This window comes from Lampris incognitus, chromosome 5 (assembly GCF_029633865.1).
Source record: "Lampris incognitus isolate fLamInc1 chromosome 5, fLamInc1.hap2, whole genome shotgun sequence".
In the NCBI taxonomy this organism is placed as follows: Eukaryota; Metazoa; Chordata; class Actinopteri; order Lampriformes; family Lampridae; genus Lampris; species Lampris incognitus.
This window is the reverse complement of record NC_079215.1, coordinates 66,062,855-66,078,336: the sequence shown is the minus strand read 5'-3', so window position 1 is coordinate 66,078,336 and position 15,482 is coordinate 66,062,855. Positions and strand designations below refer to the sequence as shown.

Here is a 15,482-nt window from a genome sequence, read left to right as displayed (position 1 = left end):
TCACAGGTCAACCGAATAACGTGGACCATCTCCAAACAAGAGCACATGTCAAGGTCTGGGTAGATTAGATGGTAAGTGAACAACCAGTTCTCATAGTCAACATGTTGGACGCAGGAGACATGGACAGGAGTAAAGACCTGAGCAACTTTGACAAGGGCCAAATTGTTACGGCCAGACGACTGGGCCAGAGCATCTCTGAAACGGCAAGGCTTGTGGGGTGTTCCCGGTCAGCAGAGGTGAGTACCTACTGACAGTGGTCTGAAGACGGACAAACCACAAACTGGCGACGGGGTGTTGGGCGCCCAAGGCTCATCGATGCACAAGGGCAACGAAGGCTATCCTGTCTGGTCCAAACCAACAGAAGGTCTACTGTGGCACAAGTCACAGAAAAGTTTAATGGTGGTTACAGGAGGAATGTGACACAACACACAGTGCATCACACCCTGCTGCGTATGAGGCTGCATGGCCATAGACCAGTCCGAGTACCCATATCCACCATCAGAAGTAGCTACAATGGGCACGCGAGCGTCGGGACAGGACCTCGGAGCAGTGGAAGAAGGTCGCCTGGTGTGATAAGTCCTGTTTTCGTTTAGACCACGTAGATGGCCGTGAACGTGTGCGCCGTTTGCCCGAGGAAGTGATGGCACCAGTAAGCGCTATGGGAAGCCAAGCTGGTGGAGGGAGTGTGATGCTCTGGGACATGTCCTGCTGGGAACCTTGGGTCCTGGCATTCATGTGGCTGTTACTTTGACACATGCTACCTGCCTAAACATCGTTGCGGGGTACACCCCTTCATGGCAATGGTGTTCCCTGATGGCAGTGGCCTCTTTCAGCAGGATAATGCACCCTGCAGCACCCCACACATTGTCCGCTCGGTAGCCTTTTTACACCAAACTACACAAAACACAATATAACGTTACATACCAACGATGCTACGAATGGCATAAGACGTGTGCAGATGGAAAAGGCTATCCTGGAAAAACAGCCGCTCTTTCTGCAACGCGTCTTCACTTCCTGCCTAAGGTCACGTGGAAGGCTAACTTCCTGTGTTTCTTAAAGGAGCCGCTACCTGTCGCAGAGAACAATCGAAAGGACTTAGAAACATGTCATTCACTAAACTACCGTAACACAACACCCGTGCTGGCAGGCAGTGGAGTAGACCGCTATGCTAACCCGGACGCCCCGGCCAATAAACTGCTGACTCTGAGACTGATTTGTCTTCGAGACTGGGTGCCGGGGTGGGCAGTCTCGCCCAGAAAGGGCCGGTGTGGGTGCAGGTTTTTGTTCCAACCAAGCAGTTACACACCTGATCCCACTAATCAACCGGTAGAGTCTTTGCTGAGGAGCTTGATTAGGAAACACAAGCGTGGGGGCAGTCTTACCCAGAAAGGGTAAGACTGCCTCCACGCCGGCCCTTTCTGGGTGAGACTGCCCCCGCACCGGCCCTTTCTGGGTGAGACTGCCCCCGCACCGGCCCTTTCTGGGTGAGACTGCCCCCGCACCGGCCCTTTCTGGGTGAGACTGCCCCCACACCGGCCCTTTCTGGGTAAGACTGCCCCCGCACCGGCCCTTTCTGGGTGAGACTGCCCCCACACCGGCCCTTTCTGGGTGAGACTGCCCCCACACCGGCCCTTTCTGGGTGAGACTGCTCCCACACCGGCCCTTTCTGGGTGAGACTGCCGCCACACCGGCCCTTTCTGGGTGAGACTGCCGCCACACCGGCCCTTTCTGGGTGAGACTGCCCCCACACCGGCCCCTTCTGGGTGAGACTGCCCCCACACCGGTCCTTTCTGGGTGAGACTGCTCCCACACCGGCCCTTTCTGGGTGAGACTGCCCCCACACCGGCCCTTTCTGGGTGAGACTGCCCCCACACCGGCCCTTTCTGGGTGAGACTGCCCCCACACCGGCCCCTTCTGGGTGAGACTGCCCCCACACCGGTCCTTTCTGGGTAAGACTGCCCCCACATTGGCCCTTTCTTGGTGAGACTGCCCCCGCACCGGCCCTTTCTGGGTGAGACTGCCCCCACATTGGCCCTTTCTGGGTGAGACTGCCCCCGCACCGGCCCTTTCTGGGTGAGACTGCCCCCACATTGGCCCTTTCTGGGTGAGACTGCCCCCACACCGGCCCTTTCTGGGTGAGACTGCCCCCACACCGGCCCTTTCTGGGTAAGACTGCCCCCATATTGGCCCTTTCTTGGTGAGACTGCCCCCACACCGGCCCTTTCTGGGTGAGACTGCCCCCACACCGGCCCTTTCTGGGTAAGACTGCCCCCACACCGGCCCTTTCTGGGTGAGACTGCTCCCACACCGGCCCTTTCTGGGTGAGACTGCCCCCACACCGGCCCTTTCTGGGTGAGACTGCCCCCGCACCGGCCCTTTCTGGGTGAGACTGCCCCCACACCGTCCCTTTCTGGGTGAGACTGCCCCCACACCAGCCCTTTCTGGGTGAGACTGCCCCCACACCGGCCCTTTCTGGGTGAGACTGCCCCCACACCAGCCCTTTCTGGGTGAGACTGCCCCCACACCAGCCCTTTCTGGGTGAGACTGCCCCCACACCGGCCCTTTCTGGGTGAGACTGCCCCCACACCAGCCCTTTCTGGGTGAGACTGCCCCCGCACCGGCCCTTTCTGGGTGAGACTGCCCCCACACCAGCCCTTTCTGGGTGAGACTGCCCCCACACCGGCCCTTTCTGGGTGAGACTGCCCACCCTAGAGGGAGAAGGAACTGCCACCCAGATCTCAGAAGCAATTTAATCCATCAATAGTTTCTGAGTGAGGACACTTGGGATTAGGGGGGGGGGGTTCTTTAGGTAACCAGTTTGAGACAGATAATTGATGGTTATCTTTTTGGGGTTTTTTGGCGAATTCCTTCATGTCAAATGTTACGGCACTGGCTGGCGTGGCTATAGGAGCGTGACAGCTCATTGTTCCTGCTGGGCTGTTTAATTCATCACCGATTGCTGGTAACTCGTTTAAGTGTTAGCGGGAGTTTTACGTTGGCTGATAGCTCATTGTTCGAGGTGATTTCCGCTGGATGTGAAAGTCCGCTTGGGCAGAGCTGATCAAGTGGAGTGTGTGTGTTTGTGTGTGTTTGTGTGTGTGTGTGTGTGTGTGTAACTGCGTCAAACATGCGTAAGCAGCAGATTGATTGTGGAACAGAGGAAGACAAAGGGAGAGGTGAGGGATAGGTGGGGTGGGGGTCGGGGTGGGAATGTATGGAGCCTTTAAACCAGAAGAGTAGGATGAGACCAGGGAAACGGAGGAGAAGAAACCAAGAGTGGAAGCAAAGAGACTGACGAGAGGAAAGGAATTCAGAGGAAGGAGGTGGGAAGGAGGTCAGCTAGGAGTAAACTGGAGGAATGGAAGGAAAGGAAGGGGTGAGAGGAGGAGACGACGGGGTGCGTGGGTCGAAGAAGAAGTCAGGAGGACACACCGAATAATAACAGTGGTAACTCACACTGTGTATACTGTATATACATCCTAAGGACGGCCACTCCTGTCTCGCTGCCCCCGACACGTTCCTCATGCAGACTGTTTGTACAGTTTCTTTCACTTTTGACATTTTGTTTTATTTCACTCGGGGCGGCACGGTGGTGCAGTGGTTAGCGCGGTCGCCTCACAGCAAGAAGGTCCTGGGTTCGAGCCCTGGGGTAGTCCAACCTTGGGGGTCGTCCTGGATCGTCCTCTGTGTGGAGTTTGCATGGTCTGTGTGGGTTTCCTCCGGGGGCTCCGGTGTCCCCCCACAGTCCAAAGACCTGGAGGTCAGGTGAACCGGCCGTACTACATTGTCCCTAGGTATGAATGTGTGTGTGTGTGTTGGCCCTGTGATGGCCTGGCTCCCTGTCCAGGGTGTCTCCCCACCTGCCGCCCGATGACTGCTGGGATAGGCTGCAGCATCCCCACGACCCTGACAGCAGGATAAGTAAGCGCTTTGGATAAGGGATGGATGGATGGATGGATGGATGGATGGATGGATGGATGGATGGATTTTATTTCATTCCTACTTAACTGATGTTCCACGTCTTTTGGTGCAGTTTTTGGAGTTCGCCAAAAATCATTTCACTGCTCACCGTGCTTGTGTTGTACATCAAGTATGTGACAAATAAACCTTTGAATCTTGAGACGTTCAAGATTCAAGATTAAAAAAAAAACTTTTATTGCCACACAACCAAGTTGGTAGTGGTGGTTTACGGTACAGCATGGTAACTCCATGTTAACATACCCAACTCCCCAACACGAATCTACTGCTGTCCAAAGGAACTGAATCCAGTGCAACTGGACTTGGTATACTATATCCGTGACAATATATACGGATATAGTATACCAAGTCCAGTTGCACTCGATTCAGTTCCTTTGGATAACCATGACCTGGATGAATGAGAACATTCACAGACATGAATCTACTACTACTACTACTACTACTACTACTATGACTACTTTCTGCTTATCCTGTTGGGGGCGCCACAGCGGATCATCCGTTTCCATCTCTTCCTGTCCTCTGCATCTTCCTCTGTCATGCCACCCACCTGCATGTCCTCCCTCACCACCTCCATAAACCTCCTCTTCTCCTCTTCCCTGGCAGCTCCATATTCAGCATCCTTCTCCCAGTATACCCAGCATCTCTCCTCCACACATGTCCAAACCATCTCCATCTTGTCTCTCTTGCTTTGTCTCCAAACCGTCCAACCTGAGCTGTCCCTCTAATATACTCCTTCCTAATCCTGTCCTTCTTCATCACTCCCAATGAAAATCTTATCATCTTCATCTCTGCCACCTCCACCTCCTGTCTTTTCATCAGTACCACTGTCTCCAGACCATACAACATAGCTGGTCTCGTTTGTTTCTAAAGCAATACAGTAACAGCAAGAAAACACAGCTCATCCATGGGAAATGTTTTATTGTGGCTACTGAGGTGATTTCCCACCTGTGACTGTGATTAATCCTACTCTTGAAATTTTATTTTGTAGCGAAGTTTTAACATTTGAGTATAAGGCACTTCTGCATCTAACCCCCCTCATGATGTCGGCTGAACAAAAATGGTGGCGGGGTGAATAAAACCAATTACAAGTACCTGTGTATTCTGAATATTCAAGTAACTTGTAATGTGTAGGAGGTGGCTAATGGTAACTCCACTCCCGAACGGGTATCCATATCCACTCTTTGTGATGACCTGATGGGGGGGGGGGGGGCTCAAGCCTATGCAGAACAGCAGCGGAGACAGTGTATTACCTTGGTATCTGCCACATTTTATGTTTCATTGTGTGATTGTCTTTGAGTTGGCCTGCCCCCCCCTGCTCTCTCTCTCACTATGTATATATATATATAGATATAGATATATAGATAGATCACTAGATCGATAGATATGAGTTTATAAAATACCACAGGAGTTTGCTTTTTTCCAGTGGAAAGACAATAGATATCATGCCATGGTTTTTTATGAGTCACAGTCACAATCACACTACACAGCTCCACCTCCACCTCCAGCTCCACCTCCTGGCTTTTCATCAGTGCCACTGTCTCCAGACCATACAACATAGCTGGTCTCACTACCATCTTGTAAACCTTCCCTTTAACTCTTGCTGGGACCCTTCTGTCACACATCACTCCTGACACTCTTCTCCACCCACTCCACCCTGCCTGCACTCTCTTCTTCTCCACTCCTCAGGCATCCTCTCACTTTCCAACATTGTGTTAAACAATCTAGTTAAAAACCCCACTGCCATCTCTCCTAAACATCTCCATGCCTCCACAGGTATGTCATCAGGACCAACTACCTTTCCACTCTTCATCCTCTTCATAGCTGCCCTCACTTCCTCCTTGCTAATCCACCACACTTCCTGATTCACTATCCCCACATCATCCAATCTTCACTCTTTTCTTCATTCATCAGCCCCTCAAAGTACTACACCCAACTTGTGGGGCATATGCACTGATAACATTCATCACCACACCTTTGATTTCCAGCTTCATACTCATCACACTGTCCAACACTGTCCTCAACTCCAACACACTCTTGACATACTCTTCCTTCAGAATTACCCCTACCCCATTTCTCCTCCCATCCGCACCATGGTAGAACAGTTTGAACCCCCCCCCCAATGCTCCTGGACTTACTCCCCTTCCACCTGGTCTCTTCTACACACAGTAAGTGTGTACAAGAGTACACACTGTACACACAGCCCACACTACCTTCCTTCTCTCCATCATATCAGCCAGCTCTCTCCCTTTACCAGTCATAGTGCCAACATTCAAAGTTCCGACTTTCACCTCCAAACTCCTTCCCTTCTTCCTCTCCCGCTGCCTCTGGACATGGCTCCCCCCTCGCCTTCTCCTTCGCCCAATAGTAGCATAGTTTCCACCAGCACCTTGCTGGCCAACATGAATACATACAGTAAATAAGTACATATTGAATACACATAACATTAATAGCATCGTCATTAGACATCCACTAAACTGTTACTTTTTGTCCACTTTTCAAGTTTTAGCCGTGACTGTGTCTAATCTTAAACCATCTAAACTTACTACAGTTACACTTTACAATAAGGGTACATTGATTAACTAGTAATAAGCATTGACCAACAGTTGATTAACAGTTAACCAATGTGTCCAGTAATCATTTACCAATTGTGTTCAACATTTACTAATAATAGTCGGTACCTTAATTAACCTGTAAAACCTTAATAAACGTTAACAAGAGAAGTTTGTTAACAGTTACTTAATGCTTATTAGAGAATGCATATTATTGAATTAACTAATGTCAATAGGGTTAGTTAACTAAATGTTAATGCATTGTTATGCATTAGCTCATGTTAATTGATGCCCCCTTATTGCAAAGTGTTACCCTTATTACCGTATGCAGGAAAACATAGCTAATTGTTTTTGGAAAGTTAAAGTTTAGATGGTATCTGCATCTCAACATAAAAAGCCACCACTAGCACATGATATGGACTGGCATTGTGTATCTTAGACAGCTGAAGTTGTTTTAGGGATACACAATTATATAAACGCTCATTAAACAGTTTGGTCTAAAAGTGATCTAAATATTTTCAAGTTCAAGTTGTTTTATTTGTCAAATGCATAAAAATACAGCTTGGCAGGCATTGTTGGCCATGAAATGCTGAGGCATCAGTTCAACTTCAATCTAGCTAAAGAATACAACAGGACAGATTAAGTTAAAACTAAAAAAAAATCTAAAACTTACCAAAGTTTACAGTCCATATTTTGAGCTAGTAGAGAGCTAATGCGTAGCCGCCACATTGAAATCAGGTCTCACGCTCACTGGGGTGTTTGTCAGCCCAAGTTCTTCATAGACTGCTATGCTAATTTTTTTTAGCATAGCAGTCTAAGTTCTCTCTTAGACTGCTACGCTAACAAATTAGCTGGCCGAAAGCAAACGAGTCTCTGCAGAGGAAGTCCAAAGGGCGCCAGGTTACAAGAAAATACCCCGGCTCACCTCATAATTTTCTTTGAAGAGGCTGAGCTGGATGCTAATTTGAGGTATTAGAGTTTGCATTAATCAGATTTCAGCTGGTCATGGTGTTTGACCAGGTTTCTGGCCTTTTGAAAATGTCTTTGTTTGTGGGATTTGTGCTGCGTGGGAGCTTGTGAAACAAAATTGCTGCTGGAATGGAAAACCGGGAGTGAGGAAGTATTGAGAAAGCCATATTGTAAGAAATATATATATATATATAAAAAAAGGTTTCACGACCTGATTGATGGCCTTGTGTGTTAAGAATGGTACCGTGTTGGGAATGGCTCTTGGACCATGAAGCAATGAAGCCTACTCAGCCCTTCAGGAGGCCGTATGTCACCTTTCAAGTCTAAAAAGAAACAAAAAAATCAACAATACCAATCTCAGAGGCTTTAACCTGCCAGCAACAACAAGGCTTTGGGTGCCCGGCCGTGATCTTTCTTACGTCTCACAAGACATTTTTTTCTCACTGGCAGTTTTTCCTAAGTGCAGTTTCTGGCATTCACTTAAAAGAACTGGCTGCTGCTGAAAGGTTAACGTGGTGGGTAATTCAAGTTGGGGCTTAGAAATGTGATTTTCTCCAACTTCGAATCAATTTTCTCAAAATGAGCTTGAGGATTGGCTATCAGTACAGTATATGTTGGTGGAAAGTGAGTTTTTCTTAGCGCATTTTGCAGATTATGCTCTGGCACGTCGTAAAAATCAACAATCATGTAATTTCCACCGGGTGAAATGTATGTTGGGTTTTTTTTGCGCCTCTCCACTGCGAGGTCAGAGGTCAGATCAGTACCTCTGGGGTTCAGCGTCTTGATTCAAGGACAGTTGCTTGGTGTGTTTTTTTTTTTGAATGGGGATCTTTCAGTTTTCAACTACCGTGCCAGATCAACAAGACTAGGTCAGTTTTAAGCCACCCAACAACCTTCACAGCAGAAGGGCAACAGCTGGCCACTGTTCCTGCCTTGAAATATCTGGGAAGCATACTATCTGACACCTGCACAATAGATGATGAGATCCAGCACCGCCTCAAACAAGCCTCAACATCTCTTGGTCGTCTAAGGAGGAAGGGTTTTCCAGAACAGCAACCTCAGTCTCCACACCAAAGTGCTTGTTTACACAGCAGTGTGCATCTCCACACTACTCTATGGATGTGATGCATGGTCCATCTACAGCCACCATCTCAGAGGCCTGGAGGCCTTCCATGTGAGATGTCTGCAGAGGATCCTCAGCATTACTTGGGAGGACAGTGCCACACACAGGGGTGTTGGAGCGGGCAGGCAGCTGCAGCGTGGCGTCGACCCTAAACCACCATCAACTCAGGGGGCTTGGGCATGTTATTCACATGCCCAGCCAACGACTCCCCCGTATAGACCTCTACAGCCAACTACACCTTGGTCAACGCACTGCTGGTGGGCAGAAGAAGCGGTTCAAAGACCAAATGAAGACCACACTGAAGAGATGCCAGATCAACCCCTCTTCTTTGGAGGAACTTGCCTCCTGCTGCACCACCTGGCGCTCTCACGTCTCACAGGGAGTGAAGTATATGGAAAACCAGTGCACACAACACCGTGTAGCAAAGCGTGCAAAGAGGAATACTTGCAAGGCCGCGCCTGCAACCCCCCCCACCCCACCCCACCCACCACCGCCGCTTTTACATGCCCGGTCTGCAACCGCAAATGTGCATCCATCATTGGACTATTCAGCCACCAAAGGACTCACAGAGAGGAGAAGATGGTCATCATCGGATACGATGGACAACCAGCAAATATGTGTGTGTGTGCTTTTGAACGGGGGATTTTCAACTACTGTGCCAGGTCAACGAGACTAGGTCAGTTTCAATGATCTTGATTAGGAGTGAAGAAGAAAGTGAGAAAAATGAAGAGCAACAGAGAGAGAGAGAGAGAAGGCGAGAGTCCTGTGAAACAAGAGGGGGGAAGAGGGGTAGTGTGTGTGTGTGTGTGTGTGTGTGTGTTTTTGAACAGAGGACTAATAAGGTCCTATTCATACGGATCCACTCCATCACAGGGTGAAGAGGCTCTCAGAAAACTCTTCCTCTCGCTCGGGCGTGTGAAAGCCGCCCTGCTCCGTATCGGTGCTTTAATCGAGCAGAGAAGGATGTGAAAGCGAGCACTGATCCTAAATGAGTCCATACACGAGGAACTAAAAACAGAAATAACGCGGATCATCATGATAATGATCATGAAATAAACTGCCTCATTTTGGAGATATTCCTCAGCTCATGAAAAAGAAAATTGAACAAATGTTTCAAGCTGCACTTCAAAAGTCCAAGCTGAGATAATAATGACTCCCACATGACTGGCAGCCAGTCTAACTTTAATTGACTCGTTCCTCAGATTTTCTTGAATATGAATGCGATTGTAAGACCAAATTGTTGCATTTGTGGCATAATAAAAAATAACAATATATTCAAGAGTGTTACTCTGTCGTAAAGCTGTGAGTCGGCGGCACGGTGGCCCAGTGGTTAGCATTGTTGCCTCACAGCAAGGAGGTCCTGGGTTCGAACCCCAGGCCATTCTTCCTGTGTGGAGTTTGCATGTTCTCCCCGTGTCTGCTTGGGTTTCCTCCGGGAGCTCCGGCTTCCTCCCATCATCAAAAATACAAACATGTTAGGGTCAACACCCCTGCCTGTGCCCCTGAGCAAGGCAACGGAAAGGAGAACTGGAGTTGGTCCCCGGGCGCTGCAGCTGCCCACTGCTCCTATACAATAGGACGGGTTACACGCCGAAGACACATTCGTTGTGAGAATACAATGCCAAAATAAAGTGGTTGTCTTCTTCTTGTGTCAAACAGAACTGAATAAAAAAGGAATTCGTTACACAGCATTACAATGGGATGACAAATACAAACCGCCTGCCTAATATTGTGCGGGCCCCCCTCGTTTGCCAAAAAAGCTCTGACCCGACGTGCAATGCCATGCCTCCACAGGTATGTCATCTGGACCAAGCGCCTTTCCACTCTTCATCCTCTTCATAGTTGTCCTCGCTTCCTCCTTGCTAATCCGCTACACTTCCTGATTCACTATCCCCACATCATCCACCCTTCTCTCGTTCTCATTTTCTTCATTCATCAGTCCCTCAAAGTACTCCTTCCACCTTCTCAACACACTCTCCTCGCTTGTCAGCACATTTCCATCTCTATCCTTTATCACCCTAACCTGCTGCACATCCTTCACAGCTCGGACCCTCTGTCTAGCCAATCGGTACAAGTCCTTTTCTCCTTCCTTAGTGTCTAGCCTGTCATACAACTCACCATACGCCTTTTCCTTTGCCTTTGCCACCTCTCTCTTCACTTTACGCTGCATCTCCTTGTACTCCTGTCTACTTTCTTCATCTCTCTGACTATCCCACTTCTTCTTTGCCAACCTCTTCCTCTGTATACTTTGCTGTACTTCTCATCCCACCACCAAGTCTCCTTGTCTTCCTTCCTCTGTCCTGATGACACACCAAGTACCTTCCTAGCTGTCTCCCTCACTATTTCTGCAGTGGTTGCCCAGCCATCTGGCAACTCTTCACTACCACCCAGTGCCTGTCTTACCTCCTCCCTGAACTCCCCACGACAGTCTTCCTTCTTCAACTTCCACCATTTGATCCTTGGCTCTGCCTTCACTCTCTTCCTCTTCCTTGTCTCCAAAGTCATCCTACAGACCACCATCCCATGCTGCTTAGCCATGTTGTCCCCTATTACCGCCTTGCAGTCTCCAATCCCTTTTAGATGGCGCCTCCTACATCAGATATAGTCCACATGTGTGCACTTTCCTCCACTCTTGTACATCACCCTGTGTTCCTCCCTCTTCTTGAAATATGTATTCACCACAGCCATTTCCATCCTTTTCACAAAATCCACCACCATCTGTCCTTCCACATTTCTCTCCTTGACTCCATACCTTCCCATCGCCTCCTCATCACCTCTGTTCCCTTCACCAACATGTCCATTGAAGTCCGCTCCAATCACCACTCTCTCCTCCTTGGGTACCCTCTCCACCACGTCATCCAACTCACTCCAGAATTCTTCTTTCTCGTCCATCTCACACCCAACTTGCAGGGCATATGTGCTGATAACATTCAGCAACACACCTTCCATTTCCAGCTTCATACTCATCACTCTGTCTGACACTCTCTTCACCTCCATCTCACTCTTGACATACTCTTCCTTCAGGATTACCCCTACCCCATTTCCCCTCCCATTCACACCATGGTAGAAGAGTTTGAACCCACCTCCAATGCTCCTGGACTTACTCCCCTTCCACCTGGTCTCTTGCACACAGTATACCTGCCTTTTTTCTCTCCATCATATCAGCCAGCTCTCTCCCTTTACCAGTCATAGTGCCAACATTCAAAGTTCTGACTCTCACCTCCGCATTCCTACCCTTCCTCCTCTCCCGCTGCCTCTGGACATGCCTCCCACCTCTCCTGCTGCCTCTGCACATACCTTCCCCGTCTTCTTCTTCTCCTTCACCCAGTAGCAGCATAGTTTCCACGGGCACCCTGCTGGCCAACAGTGCTGATGGCGACCGTTGGTAACCCGGCCCTCGACCGATCCGGTATCCAAATCTGATTTATGATCCGCATATTTGATTTGGCAAAGGTTTTATTTCCTATGGCCTTCCTGATGCAACCCTCCCCATTTATCCAGGCTTGGAACCGGCACTAAGAATGCACTGGCTTGTGCATCCCCAGTGGCTGGGTTCATCGGTGTATATGATACTTAAGAAGAACACTAAAAACTGTCTAAACACAACGAATCACATGTTTACACAACAGAACAGCTGTTAAACCTGCCAGCAGACAACTGCAACAACGGCACATACAAGACGTATATGTGCAATACCATTTACAGTAAAGGTTGAGGGTAGTTTTGTCCTCATGGAATGAAGCTCTTGTATTCTGGCTGGGGTGATTTCTGATGCAGCAATCAACCTCTTATAATTATATAAGAAACACCATGGCAACCACCTTGTATACCATTGCCGCTACCTCATTAATCCCTAGCAGCCACTCAGAAACACCTTGGCAACCATCTACTACACCCTAGCAAAGAGCGAGTACAATGCGGCAACCCCCTAGCAACCATGTTGTTAAACCCTACCAACCACGTGGTGCAAACTAGCAACCACAATTTCACCAGCGTCGCCCATCAGTAATCATCTGCATTTTCTTCAGGAAAAGCACCTATTTAGTTTTTGCTTTCTTTCTTTCCGTCTTCCCTTTCCTCCTGCTGTCACGTCTACGGGCTGAGCGCTCAGCCGGGAGGCCTGGTTACTGGTTATGTGTGACTGGTGAGTGGGGGTGGCGGTGACTGGAGCTGGTGAGTGGCTCTGTCTAGTCAAGGACCGTAGAGTCAAGTTCACAGCGTGGGCCTGGGTGAAAAATAAAGTAGAGCAGCACGCACGTTATTTCACATGTTATAACAGGTACGTTAGTGGCAGTGGGTCAGCACGGGCCAGACATGTGGCTCTTGTGGGCCGGAGCTGGCCCGCGGGCCACTTACTAGGATCCAGGGCTGTGTAGAGCATTTGCAGATCATGTTTTTGCCAGTGTTTGTGTGTATCAGCTATTTTTTCCTTAGCATGCCAGTTCTCATTTCTGAGCAATTCATTTGTCCTTAATGCAGCACAGTGGTTTTTATGTCTGCAGCTGGATTTGCACCCCCCACTGTTGTTGGTCCGTACAAACCATTTGTCAGAGCGAGTGCTCCGCTGCTTAGCTCATGACACTGTCAAACAGGTCTACGTACCACAAGTAGAAAAATAAAACGGATGACAAATGATGATTAAAAGTACATACAATATCTGTTTGTGTGTGTGGAGGATCATGCATCAAGCTGCTCGCTCCGCCTGACGGAACACATTTGTGTAGTCGCAATGACGGATTTCAGAGGTTGCGATCAGAGATCAAGACATGCACAGACAAGAGACCACACGTTCTCGGCTTTTCTGACATTACTAGAAGGCCAAGCTACGATTTCAGTTTCTCTAAGTGAGTATTTTATCCTCCAGCTGTCCGTTTTACTCTGCAAACTATCTGGTTTTATTTTGCACGCCGTTCGCTCGAGATGCTCGACGTCTCCCCCGTCACTCACTTGTGTCTCTCTCCTTGTTTCCAGCTGTTAGAGATCACAGTGTCCCTCACCCACGGTACCAAGCCAGTGACCATCAGCGTCGCCAACCACACCCAGTGCAGCTGTCTGTCCAAACTGGACGCCTACAAACAAGTCCACAGTATCATCAGGAGGTCCCTGCCCGAGTAAGAACGCCCACAAACCCCTTTCCCCCGCCGGGACTGTTCAAGTTTATTTTGTCTCACTCCATCTGTCTCTGTCTCTTCTCCTCTGTGTCACTCATGCACACCAATATTCCACACACACACTCAGTTCCTTGCCTACATGTATGCACACATACTGCATATATGTGCACACTCAACTACACATATGCAACCACAAAAAATATGAACACACACACACTTATACGTATACACACATGCATAGGCCAAACTTGGAGACGGTTTCTTAGCATTGCTGACGCCAAGTCCTGCGATCCAAACTCTAACTCAGTTTTCCTCTGGCTGCCGCCTCATCTGATTTGGCCCAGAAAGGCCGACATACTCCCTCTTTCTTTCACGCTCGCTATCTTTCTGTCTTGTGTGTGTGTGTGCGTGTGTGTGTGTGTGTATTGGCTGTTTATGAAGTACAGGACAGCCTACCCCATGTTTGAATAGAGATACTACATATACACACACACACAGCATCTCTGGTTTTGTGGTGTGCGCTTACATGGGTGCTACACATATTTAAGTGGGCTGCACTCAAATTAACTGTCACGGTGATGGCTGCGGATATATTTTTGCTAGAACATGTGCTGTTCCAAAACTTTTCAAACTCTGCTTTTCAACCAGCATGGCGGCATATTATGATACGGACTCTGGATGACTTTTGCTGCGACTTCGCCTCTTAATAGAATGTGCCATTTTTTATCCAGGTTTGTCTTCACAACTGCCTGTGAGCGTCCTTTTAAAATTCCCCTTGATGCATCCATCCATCCATTATCCAAACCGCTTATCCTGCTATTAGGGTCGCGGGGATGCTGGAGCCAATGCCAGCAGTCATTGGGCGGTAGGCGGGGAGACACCCTGGACAGGCCGCCAGGCCATGAAATCTGGAGAAATTCACAATAAACCAAATTTTTGCTTAAAGAAGTTATTGAAATTATTTTCACATTAATGATACGTTTGAGCACACCAGAGGGTGTGCTCCAGTTATTTGGGCATCACACTCCTCAGCCTCCCTGGGAAAGTCTACTCTAGGGTGCTGGAAAGGAGGAGCCGACCGACTGTCGAACCTCGGATCCAGGAGGAACAATGCGGGGTCCGTCCTGGCCGTGGAACAACGGACCAACTCTTTACCCTTGCAGAAGTGCTGAGGGGGGCATAGGAGTTTGACCAGCCAGTCTGCATGTGTTTTGTGGATTTTGAGAAAGCTTACAACTGTGTACCCCGGGGTACTCTGTGGGGAGTTCTGTGGGAGTATGGGGTATGGGGGCAGTTGCTACAAGCCATCAGGTCCTTGTATAAACAAAGTGAGAGCTGTGTCCGCATTCTCGGCACAAAGTCACACACGTTTTTGGTGGGTATCGGACTCCGCCAAGGTTGTCCCTTGTCTCCCATTCTGTTTGTGATATTCATGGACGGGATCTCAAGGCGCACCCAAGATGAGGAGTGTGTCCGTTTCGGGAACCTCAAAATTTCATCTCTGCTCTTTGCAGATGACGTGGTTTTCTTGGCTTCATCAGAACGTGACCTCCAGAGTGCACTGGGGCAGTTTGCAGCTGAGTGTGAAATGGCCGGGATGAGAGTCAGCACCTCCAAGTCTGAGGCCATGGTTCCCTACCAGAAAATGGTGGATTGCTCACTCCGGGTTGGGATGAGTTGTTGCCTCAAGTGAAGGAGTTCATGTATCTCGGGGTCTTGTGCACAAGTGAGGGGAGGATGGAGTGGGAGATT

General features: G+C 49.0%; 1 protein-coding gene across 1 annotated transcript in view; it reads left to right on the top strand.

Moving 5' to 3' along the window:
- vegfc (vascular endothelial growth factor c) overlaps nucleotides 1–15,482 on the top strand; it is a 64,813-nt gene that overhangs the window by 9,802 nt on the left and 39,529 nt on the right. Inside the window, exon 4 of the mRNA XM_056280623.1 lies at nucleotides 13,591–13,730. Within this exon, the coding sequence (XP_056136598.1) occupies nucleotides 13,591–13,730 (140 nt within the window). The remainder of the gene's footprint in view (nucleotides 1–13,590; nucleotides 13,731–15,482) is intronic.